The sequence below is a fragment of the Ciconia boyciana genome, chromosome 5, assembly GCF_034638445.1.
Source record: "Ciconia boyciana chromosome 5, ASM3463844v1, whole genome shotgun sequence".
Taxonomy (NCBI): Eukaryota; Metazoa; Chordata; class Aves; order Ciconiiformes; family Ciconiidae; genus Ciconia; species Ciconia boyciana.
This window is the reverse complement of record NC_132938.1, coordinates 46,281,617-46,308,388: the sequence shown is the minus strand read 5'-3', so window position 1 is coordinate 46,308,388 and position 26,772 is coordinate 46,281,617. Positions and strand designations below refer to the sequence as shown.

Sequence of the window (26,772 nt, the reverse complement as noted above, 5' to 3'; positions counted from 1 at the left end):
AGAGTTGGCCAGATATTCATTCCAAGTTTGAAAGGCCACAAATGTTTATAGAATTATTCCATCCTTCTACCGCAATGTTGCTGAATGAGAGGCATGATGTAATGTTTTGGGGAGAAAGTGGGAACCAGATCTGTAGCATGAAGTCTCATAATATCTGTGGTCATGCTCATGACCACAAAAAAGGACATTCTCCTTAGTTTACCACGTGCCAATTAAGACAACAGTTGTTGATTTGCTATGTGGATGCTATGATGGATGATCAGTTCATATTTATAAAATTCTATGAAGAAAATCACAGTACTCATAAAATTACCATTATAACTGACTCTGACAGCTAAACTGTGGGCTACAATGATAAAAATGTACATGTATCCTCGGTACAGGGCCTAAGCTTCCATTTGATGTAACAATATTTGGTATAGGAACAGAAGGGAATAAAACTCAGGAAAAATAAGTTTGAGTCTGAAATTCTGCTTATCCTAAATTCTGAAGGAAACCCTGTGTTAGTAGAGAGAGAACACATTTTAATATAAAATAAAATAATGAGAACGTTAAAGGGGGGAGGGAAGTGTGTGTTTGTGTATAGATGTATGTATGTACATACATACATAAAAGTTGCCGGTCCCCATTAGGAAACACATAGGTAATACAGTCATTTAAAAGGTAGTAATATGCATAAGGTGGTCAGGCCATGCCCAGAACAAGAAAGTTCAATTATCTTTGAGAAATCTTGTGGAATCTTTTCCCACTTCTGGGCAAGTTTTCCTAAAAAAAAAGAAGGGACAGTCTCCTAGCAGGGTTTTACTCCTTTTATATCAAATCTATTCATATGTTACCAAAAAGTGGGAGAGGAATTTGCCCATGCTGCATTTTGTGCAGCATAGAAGCTGGCTCAGGTTCAAGGAAAATTTACCAATCATGTCTATTCTGAGCATAAGGTGCACTAAGGGCAATATGCCCACTCTGGCCAATGGGATACTTTTGTACGTCTCTGCAGGTAAATCATACAGCCTCTGTAAGATAATATGTCAAGGTCTTTCTTTAAAAAATGCCTGACGTTGCATGCTGTAAGAAAAGCTGGAATTTGTAGATAAGCCTGACTGAGATTAGGCTGCCCCTACCAGTGAACACAGTGTAGAGATCTATAGCTGAGCAACTGGCTTATTGTATCTTGGTGATAAATAAATATGTGGAACTGGCTGTGGACAAAACAAGGATTTCCCTTCTCCCTGGTCTTGTTGACTAAAGTATATTATAGTTATTAGCAGGATAAGTGATACCAGAACATGAGGAAGTAAATCAGCTGATAGCTCCAAGTCATATAGACATTTGATAAACAGACTCCTAAAACTTCCTCCTCAGTTGCCAATACCCCAAGGCAGGCTTCCCAATTTACAAATATTATTTGTGTGTAGTAACCCAGCCCAAACTCTTAAAGGCTTTATTTCCAATGTCTGGATAGTAATCTTCACCAAACTGTTCTTCAAAATCAGTAAAGAACACACAGTAAGAAATGTCCTTCTTCCATTTCAATACTGAGTTAGGGAAGCGTTCATATAAGGAACCTTTACTTGTGGATCCAATGAAATAATCATAGAATCATAGCATCGTTTGTGTTGGAAAAGACCTTTAAGATCGAGTCCCACCATTAACCTAGCACTGCCAAGTCCACCACTAAACCATGTCCCTAAGTGCCACACCTACATGTCTTTTAAATACCTCCAGGGATGGTGACTCAACCACTTCCCTGGGCAGCCTGTTCCAATGCTTGACAACCCTTTCAGGGAAGAAATTTTTCCTAATATCCAATCTAAACCTCCCTGGTGCAACTTGAGGCCATCTCCTCTTGTCCTATTGCTTGTTACCTAGGAGAAGAGACCAACACACACCTCGCTACAACCTTCTTTCAGGTAGTTGTAGAGAGCAATAAGGTCTCCCTCAGCCTCCTTTTCTCCAGGCTAAACAACCCCAGTTCCCTCAGCCGCTCCTCATCAGAATTCTGCTCTAGACCCTTCACCAGCTTCATTGCCCTTCTCTGGACACGCTCCAGCACCTCAATGTCTTTCCTGTAGTGAGGGGGCCCAAAACTGAACACAGTATTCGAGGTGCGGCCTCACCAGTGCCGAGTACAGGGGGACAGTCACTTCCCTAGTCCTGCTGGCCACACTATTCCTGATACAAGCCAGGATGCTGTTGGCCATCTTGGCCGCCTGGGCATACTGCTGGCTCATATTCAGCCAGCTATTGACCAACACTCCTAGGTCCTCTTCTGTCGGGCAGCTTTCCTGCCACTCTTCCCCAAGCCTGTAGCGTTGCATGGGGTTGTTGTGGCTCAAGTGCAGGACTCAGCACTTGGCCTTGTTGAAGCTCATACAGTTGGCCTTGGCCCATTGATCCAGCCTGTCCAGGTCCCTCTGCAGAGCCTTCCTACTCTCAAGCAGATCAACACTCCCGCACAACTTGGTGTCGTCTGCAGGCTTACTGGGGGTGTACTTGAACCCCTCATCCAGATCATTGATAAAGATATTAAAGAGAACTGGCCCCAATACTGAGCCCTGGGGGACACGACTTGTGACCGGCTGCCAACTGGATTTAACTCTGTTCACCACAACTCTTTGGGCTCAGCCATCCAGCCAGTTTTTTACCCAGCAAAGCGTACGTCTGTCCAAGCCAAGAGCAGCCAGTTTCTCCAGGAGAATGCTGTGGGAAACAGTGTCAAAAGTTGGTCAAGCAGGACCTGCCTTTCATGGGTTATGCTGGCTGGGCCTGATCACCTGGTTGTCCTGTATGTGCCACATGACAGTACTCAAGACGATCTGCTCCATAGTCTTCCCCAGCACTGAGGTCAGACTGACAGGCCTGTAGTTCCCCGGATCCTCCTTCCAGCCCTTCTTGTAGATGGGCATCACATTTGCTTACCTCCAGTCAACTGGGACCTCCCCAGGTAGCCAGGACTGCTGATAAATGATGGCAAGTGGCTTGGTGAGCACTTCTGCCAGCTTCCTCAGTACCCTTGGGTGGATCCCATCCGGCCCCATAGACTTGTGTGTGTCTAAGTGGTGTAGCAGGCCACTAACCATTTCCCCTTGGATTATGGGGGTTTCATTCTGCTCCCCGTCCCTGTCTCCCAGCTCAGGGGGCTGGGTACCCTGAGAATAACTGGTCTTACTATTAAAGACTGAGACAAAGAAGGCATTAAGTACCTCAGCCTTTTCCTCATCCTTTGTCACTGTGTTTCCCCCTGCATCCAATAAAGGATGGAGATTCTCCCTAGTCCTCCTTTTGTTGCTAATGTATTTACAGAAACATTTCTTATTGTCTTTTACGGCAGTAGTCAGATTAAGTTCTAGTTGGGCTTTGGCCCTTCTCATTTTCTCCCTGCATAACCTCACGACATCCTTGTAGTCCTCCCACGGACTCTGTCAACCAGTCTCCTAAACAGGCCAAAGTCTGTCCTCTGGAAGTCCAAGGCAGCAGTTCTGCTGACCCCCCTCCTTACTTCTCCAAGAATTGAAAACACTATCACTTTGTGATCGTTATGCCCAAGATACCCTCCAACCATCACATCACCCACAAGTTCTTCTCTGTTCACAAACAACAGGTCCAGCGGGGCACCTTCCCTAGTTGGCTCACTCACCAGCTGTGTCAGGAAATTATCTTCCACACACTCCAGGAACCTCCTAGACTGTTTCCTCTCTGCCATATTTTGTTTCCAGCAGACATCTGGCAAATTGAAGTCCCTCATGAGAACAAGGGTTAGCGATTGTGTGACTTCTCCCAGCTGTTTATAGAATATTTCATCTGCCTCTTCATCCTGGTTGGGTGGTCTATATCCCCCCTTCCAATTTATTATGACCCCAAAACTCTTTGAGCATGTGTCTACAAATATCTGTACAAATATCTAATCTATACAAATATCTAACCACTTAGGCAAGCCAATTCTTCACAAGTACAGGAGCTATTCCTCTAAAGACATCTGACCTAATTTTGCAACCCGGTCCCCACCAAACGAAAAACAACCCAGCACATTTATAATACAGTGCCAGAAGCAACAACAATAAATGCAAATATATTTGCTTCATTTAGACTGAATCTGTGTTTAAAACTGGCTACACTGATTCGAAAGAGATAGTGGTGGTTTGGGTTTTTTTTTATATATAGATTAATACATGGATATATTTATGCATGTGTATATATTGTATTATTATTGTAATATAAATTAATGTACCTTCAAAATCCTTTCAGATTTTTTGATGCATACTCTTTTTACACTTACACAAGCAAGCATTTGTGATAAGGCTTTTGTGTGCCCCATACACAAATGTGCATTGCAGGCACTAAAGCCTATCTATGGTTTCACAATGTTAATTGTCCTACTAATCGCCCATCCCTCACTTTCTATCTGTTAATAATTAGATAAAAGAAAATTATAGAGTGTGCATGGCCCAGAGAAGTTAGTGGTGATGCTTATTGGCATCTTCAGGGTATTGCTCTCTTGTAAATGAATTCTGCATTGCAACCAGTAACAATATTTGTTGGAAACACAAGGATTGGCCAAGGAGAAATGCAGGAGAGATCAAGAAAATCTGCCCTAGAAGATGATAGTGTCACTTCATATAATTTCCTATTCCTGAAATACATTAATTCCTAAATTGCAACTTTAAATTAAGAACAGGCTACTTACAGCAATGAAATGAGAGCTCATGACAACACTTCGATTATTATATTTTTCTGCAATAAGCTTTATGAGATTATCTCATGTAGATGAAAATTAATACCTATCTTTGTCAGTAAAATGTACTTTCCATGCTTTCTATGTTATTAACACCTGAAACTGTCTGTATTTATATTTATTCTTCAGTTGGTCACAAACCACAAACCTCCATTCCCCCTCCCAATATTTACAAACCCTTCCTGAGTATAAGAAGAAAATGCTTTGTCTCATTAAGCAACAACAGGTACCTCAATTTTAATTAAACTGTTTAAGATTATAATTGTGTCAAATAAGAATGATTCATACAGGAAGATCAATCCCAACAGCATATAGGCTGATTGGTTGGAAGCTTTATTATGTCAGCAAACAGAAAAGTTAAAGGTCTGCATTTTAAATCTGAGCTTCTTGTTGTATCCCTTTGAGTAACTGTCTGAAATTTTTGAACAGCTTATTTCCTTCTCTCTCCCCAAAAGGAAAAGCAGTTCACAAAGGAATGAGCATTTAAAGGATTATTTTCCACTATATTTTTTCTTTAAATCAAATCCATGAAATGTTGCAAAGGGGAAGGTAATTACTGTAACTGTAGAGTATGAACAAAAAAACCCCAAACAAACACACAAAAGGAACAATACCTGAGCATTTAATCATAATATAGAAAATATGAAAAAAGCCATGTGTATTAGTACCTTGCTCTCGCCACAATATGTTTGCAACTGCAGCATGTAAGAGAGAGAAAGAACAGAAAACACAAATGAACAAGAAAAAAACCATGAAATGATATATCAATTCTGAAATAATTACGATGCTTTAACCTCTGATTCACTAAAATACTTCTACAGGTAAATCAGTGGAAACAGTGAATTAACAATAAGATGAAAGAAAATTCTCTATGTCATGTGACAAAATTGTGATTAGCCATCATAGTTATTTGGGTTAGGGTAAACTCCATCACCCCCCACTACATCCCCCCAAGTTAATTCCATTAGCCTTTATCAATACTGTGTTTCATAATCCGTTACAAAAAGCACATGGAGTTTGCATACACATAAATTATGTATATTAATTATAGGTGATGTAATTGTCATAATTTCCTTTAAACACTGGACTTTGAAGAGATTTATTTCAGGACATAGTTATGAGAGAAACATGCAAAACCAAAATGCAGACAAGATATTCTTCTCTACTGCTGTAACACAGCCCTGTTACCAAAGTTGTCATGCTGTATAACTTTTGCCATTATCTTTGGAAGACCAACATGGGAGCTATAAGATGGCATAGTAACCAACTAAGTGTTTAAGTTGTTTTTTCCATGAAAACATAAGTTGTATTTGGCCATCTTGTTTACAATTGGATTTTAGACCTTTGAGATCAATGAAAACTAATTATCCTAATATCGCTTTTTCTGCCTGGGGAGAATAAAAAGAAAGCAAATATAATTTTGCAAATTTTAAATGTCGAGAGCTCAGCTTGTCATGGAATAAATTGTTTAAAACACCATCACTGAAAACCAAAGTGTTTTGTAAAGTAATGATCTTAAGAAATAGAGAAAAATTGAAAGGAAAGGAATACAACACAGAGAACACATATATGTCACACATAGACATAATGAAATTGTAATGTTCATTGAAACAGTGTTGCAAAAGCTAAAAACATTAATGTGCTTTAAAAAAAAGTTTGGAAAATGTAATGGAAGACACATTATTAAAAATGGTGCTGGTACACAGAAGTGCCTCAACTGCTCACTGCTCAAGCTTGATAGTAGAAAAAGGAATAACTATCATTCCAGAAAAGTCCCCGATACTATGATTTTCTCAAGCATCTGTTACTGGGCATTGCTGAAGACAGGACCAAGATGGGCTTTTTTGCCTCATGCAGTGCAGCATTTCTCTCATTCTTGTTCTCTGAAAGAATATACAGAGCCCCAAATACATAGAAGAGTCCTTGGAAAAAGTGTCAATCTACTTTCTGACAAGAGGTTTAGTATAGCAGAGCTACTGGGGTTTTGTTTTTTCTCTCCCTCTCCTCTACTATTTTTTGTCTCCTGATTTTTTTTCACAAATTCTCTCAACAGAGCTACCTCACTATATGACCTTAGACACAGTATTTAAACTGTGTCATTCAGTTATCCCTTGATAAAATGGTGATGATTACTTTTTACCTTTAGTGCTCTGAAGTGTACAAATGAGAGACCCCCATATAAGTAGAAAGTAGCAGTAATACTGTTGAAGTGAAGTGATACCAAACACTAGAATAAAAAAGTTCCCCTTTCTCAACACAGAACATCAGTGCAGCTTTCAAACATGCTCAGTCTGTGCTGTATTATCTTTAAACCAGCTTAATTTTCTGGACTATTATGTGTGCATTATTTTCAAATATGATCCTTGCCTTTCCTTTAATATTTGAACTATTAAGATCCAATAAACTGCCAAAAGCCAAGACTAATGGAGTGTGCCATCTTGTCACTTACTCGGGCTGAGTAGTAAACCTTTAGATCAGGAGGCAGAATTTCTGTTAAACTGCTGCTAAGGTCAAAATGGAGTCAACATGCTTTAAATTTATTTTTCTATCATCTGCCTTTATACTTGCTCTTCTGATTTCAGGTTGTTACTTTCAGAAGAGACTAGCTTTGAAGGAAGTCTTGACTACCTTGGCTGAGTATGTGTCCTCCAGACATCCAGCTGCTCTGAATGAAACTTCTTGGTGACTAAATTGCTAACACCAGTATGACTCTTAGATTTATATCCAGTGCTGACAGCACAAAATGGATTTGGTTTACCGTATATTTCAGTGGCAGACAAGAACAGAGTATTTAACACATCTCTTCTAAATAACATTTGGCTGCTTATGTTTAAACTATTTGTTTATTCTCCTAAACTAGACCTCTGACTATAAGTTGCAATCATGAGATGGAATATTAGTTTGATGTCTTATTGACAGCTATTATTTTTTAAATAAAGACCTAATCAGTAGATCATCAGTACTGCAACTAGAGAAAGAATGGACTGAAAGGTTTAAGAGATCCTGAATTATTTTAGTTTAGACAAGAAGAAAAAGGTCTTGATATGTATAAAAACATTTAAGAGAGAACTATATCCTTATGGCTTTAGAGCTACAGAAAATATTTTTTTCACTGCAGGATGAAAGCAACTGAAGTTTCCCCAAAGACAGTCCATGACCAAAAGGAGAAGAAATTGGGACAATATAGTACTGTCCTTCCCATCAACTAAATATGGCACCTGCTTTGCGAGCACTATGCAGTCAAGTCTTTCCGTATAAAAGCTGACAACTTCAAAGAGGGAATGCTAAGGTGCTTATGTTTGTTTCCCTTTGATTAAATCGGTCATTTGTACTTTGACAGACAGGAGGAGGAAAGAAACAGCCCTGGGGTATGCCACAGGTGACTGGCCTCTGGGTGGCACTGATCACAACCTTCAGGCCTGGCAGTTCAGCCAGTTTTCAATTCACCCCACTGTCTGTGCCTCTAGCCTGTACTTCATCAGTTTGTCTGAGGGTGTCATGGGAGACAGTGTCTAAAGCACTTCTAAGGACAAGGTAAACAACATGCACTCCTCCCCTCATCCACCCTGCGAAGGTTATCAGGTTGACCAGGCACTATTTCCTCTTCATAAATCCATGCTGACTGGTCCTCAAGACTTTCTTGTCCTTCATGTTTTTGGGAATAGTTTCCAGGGTTATTTGCTCCATCTCCTTCCCAGGGATCAAGGTGAGGCTGATGGGCCTATCATGTCTTGGATTCTCCTTCTTGCCCTTCTTGAAGACTGACACTGACTTTCTTCCAGCCTGCAGAAACCTCCCCTGATCACCATGATCCTTCAAAGACTATCAAGAGTGGCCTCGCAATGCCATGGGACAGCATGCCCAGCATTTCTGGGTGCATCCTATCCAGGCCCTTTGACCTGTGAATGTCCATTTTATTTAAATGGTCTCTAATCTGATCCTATCCACCATGGGTAAGGCTTCCTTGCTAGAGGAAGACTTCCTTCACAGACTTTCCCACTGGTCTCGCATTCCTGGGGACAGTTTTGCCAGTAAAGACTGATGTGAAGAAGACCTTCAGTATAACTTGGCCCCTTCCACGTCGTTTGTCACCAGGTCCCCTGCCCCACTCAGAAGCAGGCCCATATTTTCCCTAGCCTTCTTTTTGCTGCTGATGTCTCTATAGAAGCCTATCTTTTGCCCTTTATGTCCCTCACCAGATTCAGCTCCAAGGGGGTTTTGGAACTTTTAGCTTTATCCCTGCATGCCCAGACAGTGGCTCTATATTCAGATGACAGTTCTGTGTTTGTCTATGTCATCTTTATAGTCTTTTTTCTGTAATAAAGCAAATTAATTTCCCCAGGGCAACCTGGAGGATTTTCTTTAAAATTAGTTTTCTCTTCACATTGTGAGGAAAGAACCATGTAATATATGGCACTTGAGGTCCCATAAATTTAGCCATAAAGTTCTACTTTTTATCAGTCTTTTTTTATAGGGGTGACATAGGAAAGAAAATAAAAAGTAATTACAATTATTCAACTGTGTGGAACTACACAGCATCAAATGAAATGATTTAAGATGCTAAGTACAGAACACATTAATTTGTGTTAATGTAAAATTATATGTATTGTTCTAAGCTCTGCTCAAAAAAAAAAAGGGGGATAAAAAGAGTGCTTTAAAAGCCCCACACTTATTAATTTTAAAATTAACAAATCAGTTTGAAGAAAAATTAGACATTATTTAAGAGTGCAATACAAAATCACAAATAACAGCCTCACCTAATACAGATCAAGAAACCTCACTTTTTTTTAATCAGTCCTATAACTTGTATTCAAGACACATGTCCAGTCTTGAGATAAAGACTGCAATGCTGGAACAAGTGCAACATCTGTAGGTGGAAAGTATGCTAAAGAACATACTGTTTACCTTCCTTTTTGGTTAAGCAAAAATTAACATCTTCAGCCACATCCTATACTCAATTCTCACACATTTATAAACTTCAAGATGTAAAAATACATAATTATTGATTGACCTCAGTAAAATTTTCCGGGTTTTAGACAGAGCACCACCATCTTCTTTTGTGCCCTATTTCCCTGATTAAAAGAAAGGGATATAAAAAGAAAGGTATTCAGTTATTACAGTACAGTTATTAAATAGTATCAGGAGATGTTCTGGGAGCCTTGCAGAAGACATTGTATTCAAGGAGTTAGTGACCTTGAGCAGGCTATGTCTGCTAACACTGGGCCTTGTACTTAAGGCTTGAGAAGCCTGTATGTTAGCATGGGTAGCTGCTGCAAGGGTATATGCTGGAATGCCCATCATAACTTGTGCTGCACACTGGTGGCTGTTATGACAGAGATAACATTGCAACCTGTCAGAAGATATATGGTTTTGCTTGTTACAAAAGATAAAAGCCACCACGGTATGGGAGGGAGAGGGGACCTCTCCATGGACAGGATCTGCACAGTGTGCCGTGGGAAAATCCAGCCGGGGTTCATCTGATGCTGCATGAATGCAGGGTGCCCAGCATCTGAAGAGATGTAAGATTTACTCACTATCTATATTCCTGTTTTTATTCTACCTTATTAAAGCAGCTATTTTATTACACCATTTGTTGTTGGGCCTTTTATATTGACTTCCAAAAGGAACCCTGCACTGTGCCTCTCTCTCCCCACACACCCAGTGCAGAACAGGAGAGAATTCATGTTTTCTTGAAAGAGGATTTCTTTCTTTTTATTTTAAGCGCACATATAGCTCCATAAAAATCACTCTTCATGGTCCTTACATAGCTATTCTATGCTTCTGTGCTCAGACCCAGCCTTTCATTATAAGTAGCTAACATAACATCTGAAAGCCTACTCTTTATCTTTGTTATTCATTTTCTATGTTAGCTGAATGGTAATAGGTTGCACATTTTTCAGTAAACTCTGTCCTTAGTACTTCATGAAATTCTACAGCAGACTATAACAGCAGTAGAGAGTCTTATCCCCTTTGGATGGAAACAACAAGTGCAAAAATCCATGGTATTTCTGCTACTAAATGAATAAGAGGGTACTACAATGTCACTTTCCAAATAAATTCTGTATCCTACCCTTCTTGCCACATTGGTAATAAATGTCATTATGTTCACTTTTCTGTCTCAACAGCGAATGTCAAAGCTTCCAACTATGTCAACTACAGTATTCTTCCTCCCTAATTTTCTTTTTTCCAAACATTTAAGGCACAACAGTTGGAAATAAAGTGTGTGTGTGTATATATATATATATTTGTAAGATTGACATTCAGTGAGTTTGGAGATTAAATGTAGCTCTTCTGCTTCCTTTTGGCAATATAATGAGGTGTTACAGAATCATAGAATCATAGAATCATGAAGGTTGGAAATTACCTCTACAATCATCTAGTCCAACCGTCAACCCAAAATCTATAACCGCCAACTCAAAAACCTATTTTTTTTTTTTAATTAAAAATTGTCATTCTTTTGTACCTATTTTATGTATGTGTGGTTAAATGATCGAAATTTTCCTTTCTTTTCTCCTGGCATTACGTATTATGAAAGCTAAATAAAATGTTATTTTGTTGCACTGGCACTCATAAACAAAATAGATATCAATTAAAACCTTAACATCTGAAAAATCTCCTAGCTGTTTGCATTAAGAGAACAAAGCAGTTTAAAATGTCTTTATGAAGAGGGAAAAACAGCAGGAAGACATCTTTTCTGCATTATATATTATTCCAATAAACAGGGAGGGGGGAAATCCACTGATATCCTCTGAAATGCAAATAATGATTGTTCATGAATATAGAACCACTGTTGTTAATTCCACGTTTTGTCTCATCAAAACACAAGCTTTGTATTTAAAATTCTGTGAATATTTTACTTGAATTTCTATCAGAACGTAACAGCTGATAAATAAAAATCAACAGTTTCATATCAGCTCATTGTGCTAGACTCTGCACCATCAGATAGGAAACCACTGTCCCTTTCCAAGCCTTCAATCCCATAAGGGCAAGAGGTCACAAGTAGCTGTAATAGAAAACAGGACAATGAGGAAGATGCAATAAGATCATATAGCAAAAGTGTGGAATTCAACATTATTTTTCAGAATTGTTCCACCATAATCTCCTGTACTTTTAATTACATAAAAAAGTAATTTCAAGATGTTTGAAGGGATGCTGTCTGCTTTTTTCGCTGATAGCCACCAACATTGACAGCTGTTCTGGTTAATCATACACACATCATAAAGAGAATGTATCTGCTATCTTACTCTTTTTTCTCATATCTCTAATGTATAAACACATCCCCTTATGTTACAGGGTAAATCTGTACCGTCATTACTATCTGGTTGCTGAGCCACACAAGTTTTTAATTATTATTTTTATTTTAAAAATCATAGTGCTAAAAGTTAATATGAGGTTAAGTTGATTTATTTTTTGCTCAACTTCCACTATCAAGCAGAATGAAAATATTTATGCACATATCTGCTTTTAATTTTATTCTTATTTTATGCAAACTTCAGATTTGTTGGGTTTCTATACAAATATAAATATATATAAACTTTTATTTGTGAAGCAGACAAACTTTTTTTTTTTCCCAAAGTTATCTATTGCTTGCTTCACCTATTTTTAAAATAATTATGTCAATACAAATTCTATCAAAATTCCATTCTGTTCTTATGTGACATGCACTTTAATTTCATTTCAGGTTAGGTTAATACAATAACCAAATATCTATTTTTATGAATATTAAACTATTATTTATCAGTTAAAAGTAAAAAATGACACTTTCCTTTTGGTTAAATATGACCATGTTAGCTTATTGTTCTTTAATTTATTTTCTATAAATCTTCATAATGAATCATGCTGAAGTCCTTTCCCACAGCACATTAACTCAATTCAGTCTAAACTAGTAGGAAGAAAAAATGGTTCATGAGCTGAGTTTCTACCCTATACTTGGAAGTTTGAAATAAAGTCTTTGCCTACAATGCTGTCAACAAGTATAAACTTGTTTAGCTCTGCCATAAAATAAAATGCCAGCATAAATTATCTCTGAGGAAATTAGGTAAATAGGTACCATTCAGTATAAGATGTGACAGAAAGATTCTATTAAAGTTGCATAAAGCCTTTCAGAGAGAATTTAGGCCATAAATCACAGTCAAAAGGCTTTTAGTCTCATTCCAAGTTCTAGACAGTAGAGATGCCTGGTTGCTTATGATGGCCATAAACCTGTCAAGTCAGTAGCATTCAGATCACATAACCTCTTATTAGGTGATAGGACTATGACATTATGTAAAAAAGGCACAGTTAGAAATAGATCTACTTAATGGCATGGAACAGGTATATTATGTTTTAAATTTAGCCCCAAGACACAGTGCATGAGGCAGATAGATAGTTTTTATCCTGCTTTGTTTGACTAGGTGAAAAAATCTGTAGGAGAAGGTGCTTTGCAATATATGATGATGTCATAGTGGATTAACTGAGTAACCCAAAAGTCTGTGATTGATGACCAATAGTAAAAGCTACTAAATATTAAAATACCATCAAGTACTGTCAAATTGGTCTTGAAAATGCTTTAACAGTATTACTTGATAACTTTCTATCATGACAGTTGTCTCCCCAAGGTGCATGTGTATGTCTCAATAAAATTTAGAGAAATACTTAAGTCATATTAATCCATGGCAAACTAAACTGCATTTTATAAAATGAAGTTTTGGAAAACATTTGGAAACATTTGGAAAACAAGAGAAATGAAAATATTTTTTTAAAAAAAGAAAAGAAAATCGACAACAAGAAACCCACAAGACTCTTTAGCTTTAAAGGGAACAGCACATGTTTTTATGATCTATGACTCTAGATTTATAGGATTATGCTAAATTGAAACTGAGAGGAAACCAAAGCAGAACTGATGTACCTGTCAAAGTCATCGAGAAAGAAAAAAAAAAAAGGGTTTTTAAAGTTATTTTACTTCAAAATATTTTACTAGTAGTCAAGATAAGAATTTTAAGGATCTGAAAATCACCCCTGAAAATATTCCCTTGTCTTTGATGATTACTCTTTTTATTCTCCTGTGTTCTGTACGGTCAGATTTTCTTCTTTAGATCTGTAGATTATACTGATATACTGATATTCCATTATTTCAATTAAATATTCTTATGCTAGTATAATTTTTCCTTCCTATCTTTTTTTAAGCTTACAGAATGGTTTATTTATACTCTTTAGCTATGCATTATATCCCATATTCAGCTAACGTTACTTTGACTAAAAATTGAAATTTGGACCAATTCCATTGGTCCTAATACTACCTGAATGTAACCTAAAAAAAAAAAAGAAAAAGCAATATCCCACAGATGGAAGCTGCCATTTCTTCCTCCTCTGTTTGTGATTATTATTGTACTTTGTATCAACAAAAAAGGCAGTAACATCTTGCCCACTCCACCTTTCTCAAAAATATACTGTCAAGATGCACTGTCAAATTATCTTTGTTCTATATTTAAATTCTTCATCTTCCACGCAGTATTTCAACAAGAGCAAGCTGATGATTTTGGTTTGCCTTATGGCTTCTAGGAGTTGGGTTGATCCAAATCTGTGTTTGTGACTATCAAAGGTAGTCAACACAAAACTGCAGTGGAGCTGTCAATTTGTGTGCTCATGCTTTAAATGCTGCAAAATCCAGTAGTATGGAGGAGAAAGCTATCAGTTAATAAAAGATTTGAGAGTTCCTTAAAATGCACCTGCAGGTACTGCAAGCTAGAAAATGAAAAGGCATCTTTATCAGTTACTGCAGAGATGCTGAGTGCTAGAATAAAGATCCTGTTTGCAAAAAGAGAGAAATAGCAGTCCTTAAGAAAAGAAGTAGCCTTAGTTACAATTAACATTCCATTTTTGTGCTAACAGAAGAAGTTCCAGCACCTTGATATTGCTTTACACCAATGCAGCAGCAAAGGCCCTGGAAATCATCACAAATGGCTGCTAAAGGTAGAAGAAAAGCATTGTAATACTAGAGCTACTCAAGGTTTAAATTGTACTGATATCAACCAGATTTTTTTTAATGTTCCACTGACAATATTCTTCTATAAATATTTTTGTCCTGTATTTGCACAGAAGCAGGATAATAATTGAAAACAGAAGGCTGATTAAATACTTTCTACCTTACAAAGGAACAAAAAAGAGGGTAAATGATGTGTAGTCAAGACAAACATTTAAAATAACCAGGTCCAAATGAAGTACATAAAACCACTTGCTAAAAGTTGTTTCGGATGTTTGGTCTGGTGCTATTAGTTTTGAGTAAATTTCAGAATACTTCGTAAAGTTCAAGAGTACCACTACATATGCCTCTAGCAGCTCCCCCACTCCCTGAAACTTAATAACTCAAGTAGCTGTAGGCTAGTTAGACCGGGCTATGTGTCCCAGACAAAAGAATAGACGACACTCGCACAGAATTCAATTCAGTAAGAAATCAAAGGACGAGAATATAATTATTGGTCAGCTAATATGTTCTAATGGAAATGAGGTCTTTTCAAACAAACCTGATTATATTCTCCGATGCAATTAGAAGTTTGGTAATGTAAAAATTCATATAGATGTAACCCAGAATTTTGCTAAACAACTAATTTGTTACCACAGAATATTCTGATTAAATATTAGAGTTATGCAATAGTAGTAAAGTAGATGTTAATTGAATTAAAAACTGCCAAACTGATTAATCTGAAAAAGTAGTTTTCATTGTTAAATCGTTAGTAAAAGGTGAAGAAGACAGTGCTGGAACGTGTCCAGAGCAATGGATAGTGAGTCTTGTCTTAACAATTTTCATCAATGATCTGTGAACAAACATAAAATCCTTTCCTAAGAAGTCTGCGAATTACCTGTTATGATAAATAACAGAGTTTCAAAAAGTTGTTTATATAATTTTGTCAAGTACCTCTCTAAAATAAATTAGATTTTGACAAAGCCAAATGCAAATTTAGACATCTAGGGAAAAGTAATGTAGACTATGTCTACACTGGGGGGCTGAGACAGGTGGGAAGGAGCAAGATTTGGAAAGTGAGGCCTGATAGGATGTAGGACGTGTTAGATAAACATACAAATATAAACTTCCACTGTTGATATTAGTGGAAAAACGTGACAAGGGATCAGTGGATGCAGAAGCAAAATGTTACCAAATATGTATTTCTCTCTCCAGAACATTAAAGAAACAAATAATACATTTGCTTCTGCAAAGAGCAGTTCCCATTTTTTAAGAAAATCGTACCAAAACCACTTACAATCCTCAAAACAAAAAGACTGTCTGAGTCCCACGGTAACTGTCTCACTATGAGAAACTTCTACTTAGTGTGTGTGAGAGAAAGTAATCAATATTTAATGATGGTATATTCATAGGGCAAGAATTCTTAAGAGGTTAATTTATTGGAAAAAAACATGAGAATAAAAGGAGAAAACTGAAGGAAAAACTGAATTCAAAATGGAAACTAAGCTTTACTCTATATTAGTGAAACTGATTAATTAGTAAAGCAAAATACCGAGAGAAATAAGGGATTCTCCAACTCTTTGTATCTCTAACTCAGGTAGATGCATTTCTGTGAGGATACACTTCAGGCAAACAAAGCATTAGATCTGTATTCAGGCAGAACAGGATGCAATTTAATGTCTTGTGAAATGGAGAAGATAGATTAGAGTTAGATGAAATAGTTCCATCATGCTTAAGTCTATGAATCCATGAAATATCTGTTCTGAAAAATCAAACTACATTGGAATTAAACTAAAACCAGATTTTAAACTGCTATTCGTATTACAAATGTGATTACGCCAGAGACTTCTTCCAACACAGCCGAGTTCACTCAGGTATTATTAGAGGAGCATGACAGTAGGGGAGACTCTGCTGTCTTCAATGAGATTTAGACCAGGTCGTTAATCCCCAGAATGTTTTTACCAGTCACCACAGGGGTTATCCAGCTATCACCCAGACCAGCTATCTCATTCTTGATGGCTTTAACTGCAAACTTGAGGGAAAAATGGAATTCACAGTACCAAAAGAGTTTCCAGTCTCTAGAGAATTAAAACAGCACAGTTCTTGCATTCAGAAATATTTTAGATGCTACTGTTGTAGGAGTAGAATGTACAGATCTATTCACTGTACATGCTGCATGGCTCCTGTTGACTATCAAAGTCATAATACTTTAAAATGAATGTTCTGAAGAGGTATATAAGGAACCAATAAAGAAGGCACAAGAAATACAGAGGTAATTAGAATTTCTGTTTTCTTTATGAATTTAAGATGCTAATTAATACAGAAAAGATTAATATCTAGTGGGAAAAAGCAAAAATATTGTTTTACATTTGTATAAAATGTCACAATGATCATAAGTAGCTTCCAGTGACAGTAGAGCATTTTAATGAAATATTTATTTTCAGCTTAAGGCCAAATTTTCTCAGATTAAAACATAGCTTTTCCAACAGTGACTACAAAATCTAAAAATTCTCAGGCAAGGGCCCTGCTGGGAAGAAGAAGGGAGAACAAAGATCACATTATAAAATGTATGCATATCAGGAAGAAAATTAATGAGAGAACTGGGCTTGTTCAGCCTGGAGAGGAGAAGGCTTTGGGGGGCACCTAATAGCAACCTTCCAACACCTACACAGAGCTTCTCAAGAAGACAGAGTCAGGCTCTTCACAATTGGCACTGCAGCAATTGGTATTGTTGGAAAAAGCAGACAGGCTTTCACATACAAGCCCTTCTTCAGGTCTGATATAGAAGCAGCATCCTTCAAAGCCTGAAGAAGAATTACTGAGAGTTTAATTAATAAAACTGCATTTAGACACTTAGATCAAGGCAACCAACTACCTTCTGTCAGAGATGGTCAAAATGATACATGAACAACTAGATAAATAAATGCTATCAAAATTATCTCACACTATAGGCTGTTTCTACCTTCAAACCTGCTTTTGACTAATTTTTTTCATGTTTGCAGATTTTCCTTTAATATACATTTATACTCCAATATGCTGTCTTACTTTAAAAGGCAAGTTAAATAAAATGTTGCACTTACTAGAACAATAGAAAGTTCAGTCTTCTCAGATATCTCTCTTATTTGTTTTAATTGGTACTAGAAGAAGCGTTATTCTCCACATGGATTAAAAAGGAGCAGCAGTATAAGACATACACTGTCACTGTGTGATCACAGAAATTTAATGACAAGACATTAAAGTGACTAGATACTCCTGGATGCAACTCCACATCTTATAGAGAATTACTATTTAGCTTTTAAGAGATCATTTTGCCCCTGTGCTCCTATCCCTTTTTCCTCCCATTCTTTCTCCTTCAGTGTTTAAGTGTTCTCTCTTTCACCTGCTGCTGCCTGTGTCCTCCCTTTCCTCCTCACATTACTGGCCTCTTCCATTGTCCCTCTCCCCAGGTCTCTTTCACTTCTTCAGTTTACTCAGTCTTATTCCTCCTTACCTACCTTTCCTTGGATGTTACTTGGAGGACCACTCAAGGAGCCAAGAAAAGCCAAGAGCACAGGAAGAAAGTTATCCTCACTTTCACATCCACAAAAGCCCATGGAGCAAAGAAAAAGCAGTTACACTGAGAATCTGCTCTGTTCTAGTAGTCCTAAAGCCTGGGTCTACTGAGTGTGAATGGCATCTTCAGAACTCTACCAAACTCCCAAGAACTGTCCACCCACCATATAAATCACTGATTGCTTGGAGATTTTTACTGTGTCAAACACGGAAGAAATAATTATTTTTGTTGCAGTATGTTCTAGTGATATTCTCACTGCATGAACCACCAATATCAAGTCCCAGGCTGTGATGTAAAAAGCTTTCAGTAAAATGACTATAGCATTTTTAACATGACTGAAATCATATTTTCTTCCTAACGTCTGTTTCAGGAGTGGCCACAGTGTATTAGCAGAAACATTAAAAATTCAAAGCAACAAAAAAGCTCTTCTTTGAGACAGACAGCAATAACAGAATGCTTCAATCTAAGTGGTTGACATCAGAGGAATTAAACAGGATCTGATAACAGACAGCACCAGACATTTATCACCAGTACTTATAACAGATGTTTATATAGGTAATATAAACTAAAAATTTCCATTACAACTTCACAAATCTAGCAAAAAGTGCACATCTGTTTGGACACAGATGTTAAGTATATCAAATTTCAGCTACAGAATGAGTTAACTGGTAAAAAATAATGCTGAAGTTAAGGTATTTTAAAGAAAATAATTTAATTCCTCTCACCTGAGACAATGCCAAAATGAAAACATATTCTCAGAAGTTTTATTTTTAGTGCACATTGAAAAAGGCTGACGTGCTAAGAAGAGGCCAAACTATTCTTGAGACTGTCATCCATTATTAAAAATTTTACCTATGTGTGACAGAACAATAGTTCAGTGTTCAGTGCTGTCATCTACTGAACAGATCTGGATGACAAAGCACTTTTTCAGTCTTTTCCATTCACTTCCATTTCAAGTTACCATCTTGATGATGAATCTTTATCATTAAAGTATATTGACTTTTCTTGGGAACTGGAATTCAAATTTCTGAAACTTGAAACTTTAAAATAAACAATGTCCTGGAACCCCTAAGTCATACTCTACATAATATATTTTTATTTTTGCTACTAGTATCACACTTCCCACAATTCAGTATAGATTTTCCATTCACTATTTTTTTTTATAATACAGACACATGCATTAGATGCCTCTGTAACCAACGCTGTGAATTTTGAAAACCTAGCCATCTGATAACATTTTTAGGCACACAGGTAAAGGAAAGATTCATTTATTATTTAAAAATCTATTTATCCATAATGGCACTGGTTTTAATTTAGGCAGAGGTTCCAAAAAATGTAAGATTTTTGTCTTAGGAGCTGTTTACCCTACCCATTCCCAAAGGAATGAGCTAGCCATGCCCTTTCTGTTACATATATTAAATTTTTCTCAAAGCATTGCACTGAGTTTTCTGCATAACAAATTTGGGATGTGTTGAAAATGAGACTCCACAGATAACTACCAAAAATTTAGCTTATTATGCAAAGTAGCATTAAAAAACAAAAGCTTTCATATTCACATAAACAATGGGTCAGATAAGTACAAAAGTGAACATTTCCTTTGACTATTAAACTTTCTAGGAAATAAAATACATACACTGGTAAAAATAGAACCATGTTCTGTATTCATTATGTGGCTTACAAAATTACTGTCATGTTCTATGCAGTGCAATTGTAGTTTATATTTTAGAGCTCCACTATAAAAGTTCTCACTACCCTCTCAATAGCCAATCAACTCAATGTTCTGAAATGCTTTTATTTTGCTGATTTTTACCTTATGTAAAAGTAGACAAGCCCAGATTAACTGACAAGCTAGTGAGAATCTGTTCTACTTTTGTTCAAAGCAACATCCTAAGATCTCCAGAAGGGAGTACTCCAGTAAGGGGAAAAAAAAAAAAAAGATTAAAAAATTAAACGTCTGCTTTATTCTCTTAAAGGAGGATAAAAGCAAAATTATTTATAAAAATGTCATCTATGACAGGTATAGTTTATATCAGATCATATGAAATCACATTTACATCTCCAGAGACTATCTTTAGAATGTAACTTGTGACCTAATCAGCAGGCTTTAAATTAAAGTAGTAGTAGCATCATTGTGTTTAAAATGTGTGGGAACAAAAGCCCACAATCCTATCCAGGTGGTTTTACCTATGTCATTTTCTTCCCTAACAATCCCTAATTTGGTGCATGAACCAGTGTTTTGGGAGAAATATAAAAACAAGCAGAGAAGAGTTAATAATAAAGCCATTCTACTCTTAATTTCAGTTTTCTAATGCTAGCAACTCCTCCCTGTAAAGGGACTTTTTTTTAAACAGAAGCATTTTTTTAAACTGTATCTATCAAAATTTGTACCTGTGAAGGCAGTTTATTCATGTAGGTAGGATAATGATATTGATAGTAATTGCTTTTTTTATTAGTATGTACCTTAGTCTTCTTGCATGTACAGAAATGGGCTTCTGAGCCAAAGTAAGCGAATCAGAGTACCAGAGTAAGCATCTCATGTAAATATCTGTTGCACCTGTATTTGAATGACATAATTATGCAGCTATGGGCTATATGTGTAGTTACACATCCACCAATTTTTAGGAAACCATGTTCAGGAATACAATGGTAAAATGCTTCCCTTCAACATACAACACAGAACTTGCAGAGTAAGTGACTTTTATAGGAAGGAAGGAGACTGTGTCTTTTGGATGAATTGTCTTAGAAATAATTGGTTTTATATTCTGTCTTCCTTCATTTACATCTTTCATGACACCAATGGTCATCATAACAACTTACTGCTAGTAGATTTTAAAGCATTTGTTGCAAGCAGTGTTCATTGCATAGCATGTGATTTTACAAATCTTGTAAAGTTAGCTGATCTAAAATTATTTCATGACATTACAATTCCTGAAAACAGTATTTTGCATAGGTGTGGCTATTCCTGCATGATCACTGCAGATCAGGTCTTCCGAGGATACAACAATTAGGTAACTAAAACACTTGGAAACTGGGCAGTGGGATATAAACGTTTTGTTGTTAAGGCCAAACAAGTCTTAACCAAGCATAAACAAATTCTAGTTTGTCAGGGTTTTGTAATTTGGCAACATTCACAGCATTTTTCACAGACTGCAAAAGGCAAATGGAGGTGACCGAGCTACTTCATATGACCACATTACTAGAAATTCGGCATGATCAAACAACTTATTTATCCTCAGCTGCCTTCTCAGAAATGTCTGAGCAGTCATTTTCACGACACTTAAAAAAAACGTTAAGACTTTTGAAATGACAGTTATAATTAGTGTTACTGAAAGCAGCCAAGTAAAGACATTAACATTTGGATTATAACATTTTCCTGCATGGAAGATTTCCTCTGAAACATTTAAAGCTTAATAAACCTATATGTAACTGAACTCAATGTCTTGTGACAGGAAGTGTCAGGCAGACTTGCAGTGCTACTAATTCTGCCTCTAGTATCTTCTGTCGAGTACTCGTCACTGTTGAATAAGCTTCTAGATAAATAGGAATGCCTTAAGTTAATGCAAGCAGACTCACTAGTAAAATAACTATCATTTTACTGGATATATTTCTAATGAATATGTAGTATTCATTAAAATAACAGATTTAAAAAAAAAAAAAAAAAAACAACAAAAAACCAAAACCAGACAGGTGAAGCGTAAGCTCAGGAATGGATTTTTCTGAGCAGAGGAAAGAAAGGGAAGGGGAAAGAAGTATCAAGGCAGACAAATAACAGGGAAAGAGGGTTTATAAGCCCCACTACCATTCAACAGAGGATAAGAAAGCTACTTTTTTGGTAGTGGTAGAGATTTCTTTGGCACATTGAACTCCCAACTTAGCAAGTGAATGTGGTCACTGTTGCTCCGCATTTCTGGAGAGCCACAGTTATCCGGGCACAAGACTGATCTGGACCTACTGAGCACTCCAGCAGGTGAGATCAGGTCCTGTGATGACTCTCACATCATGAGGGCCAAGTTTGGCTCTTGGTATATCTCAAGAACATACAGGAAGAAAGACTGGAAAAGGTCTTCCTCACACACCCCCATCAACCCCAGAAACCACACCAGGACTACTGCTTTGCCTTATTTAGGCATCCAGTTCCTTTCATCCCTTCCTATTCCCTTCATATGCAACAAATCTATCATATGGAAACTATTCACATTTTAACAGCAATGTGAAAAATATCAATTCACAGAATGAATCAGAGATTTCATTTTACTTCTAAATAAACTTCAGATTACGCACTCTACCTTCAGTGATTCTTGGATATCATTTAAACTTTCTTTTTCTTTACTCAGTTATCTGTCCATACTCATTTTAATTTATTTGATGTTTCATAGTTTTTAATACTGATTTAATGTTTAAGTGAGGGCTACATGTATTTTTATACTTCTTATAATACTTACGGGTCTTTCGAGCAGAATCTTCTACAAAAAGTGAAGATATGTCTTCATCCACCCCTGCTTCATTCTTTGCAATACAAGTATATGCTCCTGTATCTTCATAGCGCACATTGCTAATGTGAACCTCACTGCCATTTGCTGAAAGGAGACAAAAAATTCAACATGCAGACAAGCTACAGTGCTTTCAGATTATGCATTCACAAGGCTTTCTCTGCTTATACTAATTAAACCATTTTCATTCCTGAGTTCATAACTTGGAGGCATGCCAAACTAATCCAAAGGTATTCAACTGGCTAGTGAATTACATGCACTATTATTCACCTCACAGATACCTGGAATACCTCAGCTGATTTTGCATTTCAGAGCCAAATATCAGTCTGAGGTTTTATATATGTTTAAATGACTATGGTTGTCTTTAAAATCACGTAAATACTATGTTTTTATTACGTTGCATTTGGTCACTTCACACTATCACCGGCTTTACACAAAACCCCCCAGGTTTCCATGGAACATAACGGGCTAAAATTTCAACATAAATAATAATTTTAATAAACTTATTTGTTTCTAGTAACCAGAGGCACCTGGTTTTGTTTTTGTGTGAATGCAGTGTAACAACAGAAAAAACAGGCGAATTGGAATTTTACACCTACACGAGTGTAAGAGTCTACGGAAACCACTTCAAGAGTTCTATGTCAGCTTGAGTAGGAATGTCAAGAAACAGTCCAGGTTTCACAGGTAAAGGACTTTTAAATAATGTGATGTGAATAATGATGTGACCAATGATTCACTGCATTTTAAGTATAGTATACCTGTTCAACTGTAGGATCTATTTTATAAAAACAGCTTTTTAGGTATTCTAAAATATGGACTAGAAGGGGCACTGGGTTATGGTGTAATACTCTTTCTAGACCATCTTTTGCTTGAAGCTAATGTATAGATAGTTTAACTCGGGAAAAACTCAGGGAAAATGCAATGAGATTTTCAAAATTTTATTTCAAGTAAATACATTCAAGAAAATGGAATTAAATGTATTTTGCTTAGAGAAGAACCATTCTTATTTATTTATCATAAATAGATGATACAGAGGTGAGGGAAAAAAAATTCCACTCAAATCCCTACAGGAGAAATTAACAGAATGCTGCTATGGAAGAGGAGTCCACAACTTTCTACTCATAGTGGAAAGTGTTTCTGCAAGGCAATTGTTCACATACAACCAGGAGAGAGGGCCATGAAAGAACAGAGGACTATGACACCTATAGGGAAGGTAAGACTCTCTTCAGAGAAGCATTCACCATCTGCCTGTCCCATTGTTTGTTACGCTGCAGCCTGATTGCTGTCCTATCCTAATACACATCCTGGTTTTGCAGATGAATGAGAGAAGGTTTTGAAGGGAATACTTGCAGAGATTTTTTTTTCTATGGCTGATCAAAAATCACCAGAAGGACTGCAGAAGCTAGAAAGTTTTGTGCTGGGCAGGCTGCTGGGCAGGTTCATTGAATTTGTTGAGCCCCGAAGTTTCATAGAAGATTCATAGACTGGCCTTTATTGTCAATTCAAAGTAAGACTTTCCTTTAGTTGTTTTTTTTGTGTGTAGTGTCTTTGCACTCCCCTGGAGGTCTGCTGACTCAGAAAACAGCACATACATTTCAGGTATTTCTCCTCCTGTCCCTTCCACCATCAGGTCCCCAGGTCTCACTGAGATTCTTATCAGTCAGAAAACTTCTGTTTTCAACTGAGCTGCAGTAAAGTTTCATCCATGTTCTGATCTAAATTTAAATCTGGACTCATGAAAAATAACTAGATCAATATCAATGCATTAGAATAAATCTTTACAGACAAAAGCCTGGCTTCCCAATTTAAATATTAGTGTTGAATATTCATTGAATGGCATTAATATAGTTGTAGTGACAAATTCTAATACTGTGTTGGGGCTGGGTCTTGGGCTGCTTGCTCTACTCAAAAACTGCACATTTTTTAATAGAGAAGAGCTTATTGGAATTTACTGGTAAACCTGCCAGTAAGTATAACCATTATTCTAACAAAGAGAAAGCAGTGAAGCTATGTGTCTTGGGGAGTAACTGGAAGACATCTTCTGAAACGTTTTAGCTTAGACTTCAACCGTTGGTTAAAACTATGTAAGAAGGACAGATGGTACGGAAAGGATGCACTGATAAAGCATTCACAACCTGTAGAAAACAATAAATATGCCCCTTTACCTTGAAGAGTTAGCTGTTTGGATAACTTCGGAGTGATATCAATTCCATTCTTCAACCAACCAAGTTGTGGGTTGGGAATACCTTCAGCATGGCACCGAAGGCTAGCTGTCACACCTGGCTCCCTTGCCTGGCTCTCTGGATAGACTCGGATGACTGGTGGAACTGAAGGCAGGAAACAATTATAACTTAGTGGAGAAGAGTATTATCTTAATTTTACAAAAAATAATTATGAGCAATTCTAAAGACTCCTGCAGCTATATATAACAACATACAGATGTGGTATTAGTCACATATTCAGTGACATTCAATGCTGAACTCTGTCACAGTAAGTTTATGAAGCAGAAAGAATGTTCTGTGAGAAAAACCTCTTTTAACTGCCTGTGTTATCAATGAAAAAAGCCTGAATTCTAATTCAATAGTAATAAGTAATAAAATTTTTATTTTTCCTTAAATTTCTGTATAAAATATGAATAATGTACAACCAGTAAGTTATGATGTGATGTACAGAGATTGTAATTGTCCTGTTTCACAAACCTTTTCTTTAACACTTCATCTCCACCTTTCCCCTCTCTCCAACACACCTATCAACAATCCATTTTACCTGTGCAAAACATGCAATCACAGAATCACATAATGACTGAAGCTGAAAGGGACCTCCGGAGGTCATCCTGTCCAGTCCCCCTGTTCAAGCAGGGCCACCTAGAGCCAGTTGCCCAGGACCATATCTAGGTTTTAGAATATCTCCAAGGAGGGAGACTCTACCACCCCTCTGGGCAACCTGTGCCAGTGCTGAGTCACCCTCACGCTAAAAGAAGTGTTTCCTGATGTTTAGACAGGACCTCCTGTGCCCAGGATACCATTTGCATTCTTTACCACATGGGCACATTGCTCACTCATGTTCAACCTGGTGTCCATCAGGACCTCTAGGTCCTTTTCTGCCAAGCTTCTTTCCACCTGGGTGGCCCCCAGCATATATTGGTGCATGGAGTTGTTCTTCCTCAGGTGCAGGACTTTGCACTTCACCTTGTTGAACTTCATGAGGTTACTGCCAGTCCATTTCTCCAGCCTGTCAAGTTCCCTCTGGATGGCAGCATGACCCCCTGGTGTATCAGCCATTCCTCCCAGTTTGGTGTCATCTGCAAACCTGCTGAAGGCACAACTCTGCCCCATCATCCAGATCATTAATGAAGATGTTAAACAGGACATTTATAAGACTAGTCTTCTGAGTTTCATTATTAGCAAAATATAAGAATTGTTGACATCACTTTTCCAATGTTTGGAAACCTGCTGCAGTATATGCTTACAAACTAAAAATTTGCTACATACCAGAGACAGGGCATATGACATCACAGTGGACATATTCCTGTTGCTAATCAAAGATTAAGCAAGATTTTTTAGATGAATAATTATTGATCTTATCTTTAATTATGTATAGAGGTAACTTGCTTGAGGTTGTTTCTAATAGTAAAAAAATTAACTGTAATGAAGTTAAAGAAGCATATTTCCTATTCTCCAAAGTTTTGTTTAATGCAGCTTTAAAAATGTGGACTACTTAGCTGGTGTCACAAAACACAGCTGGGTAGAGGATGCAGTATCAGTTGATAATGACAGAAGATAACAAGATCAAAAATTAACTGTGTCTATTTTGGCACGAGATTAAATATTTTCACATGCTATCCAACTGTTTACAAGAAATGTCCCAGCATGCTGTCCTATTAAAGCATAGAAATGGCTCAGATTTCTACATTGCAAGAAATACACAAATGTACTGTATCTCAGATAAGATGCGAAAATCAGTAGGTTTCAGGGATATTTTAAACCTGGTTAGAGATGAGGGTCTTTTCAAATAATATACACAGAAAATTATACATAACTGCAAATTGCAAAAATAT

At 37.0% G+C, this 26,772-nt stretch overlaps 1 protein-coding gene across 3 annotated transcripts in view; it reads right to left on the bottom strand.

The window, feature by feature from the left end:
• Positions 1–26,772, bottom strand: part of FSTL5 (follistatin like 5) — a 311,987-nt gene that overhangs the window by 42,795 nt on the left and 242,420 nt on the right. For 2 of the 3 annotated variants that reach the window (XM_072862012.1, XM_072862015.1), the window contains exons 8-10: positions 24,881–25,042; positions 22,668–22,802; positions 5,401–5,427 (exon numbers count right to left, since the gene is read on the bottom strand). In XM_072862012.1, coding sequence (XP_072718113.1) covers positions 5,401–5,427; positions 22,668–22,802; positions 24,881–25,042 — 324 coding nt within the window. The remainder of the gene's footprint in view (positions 1–5,400; positions 5,428–22,667; positions 22,803–24,880; positions 25,043–26,772) is intronic. The other variant, XM_072862014.1, reaches the window with a different exon arrangement.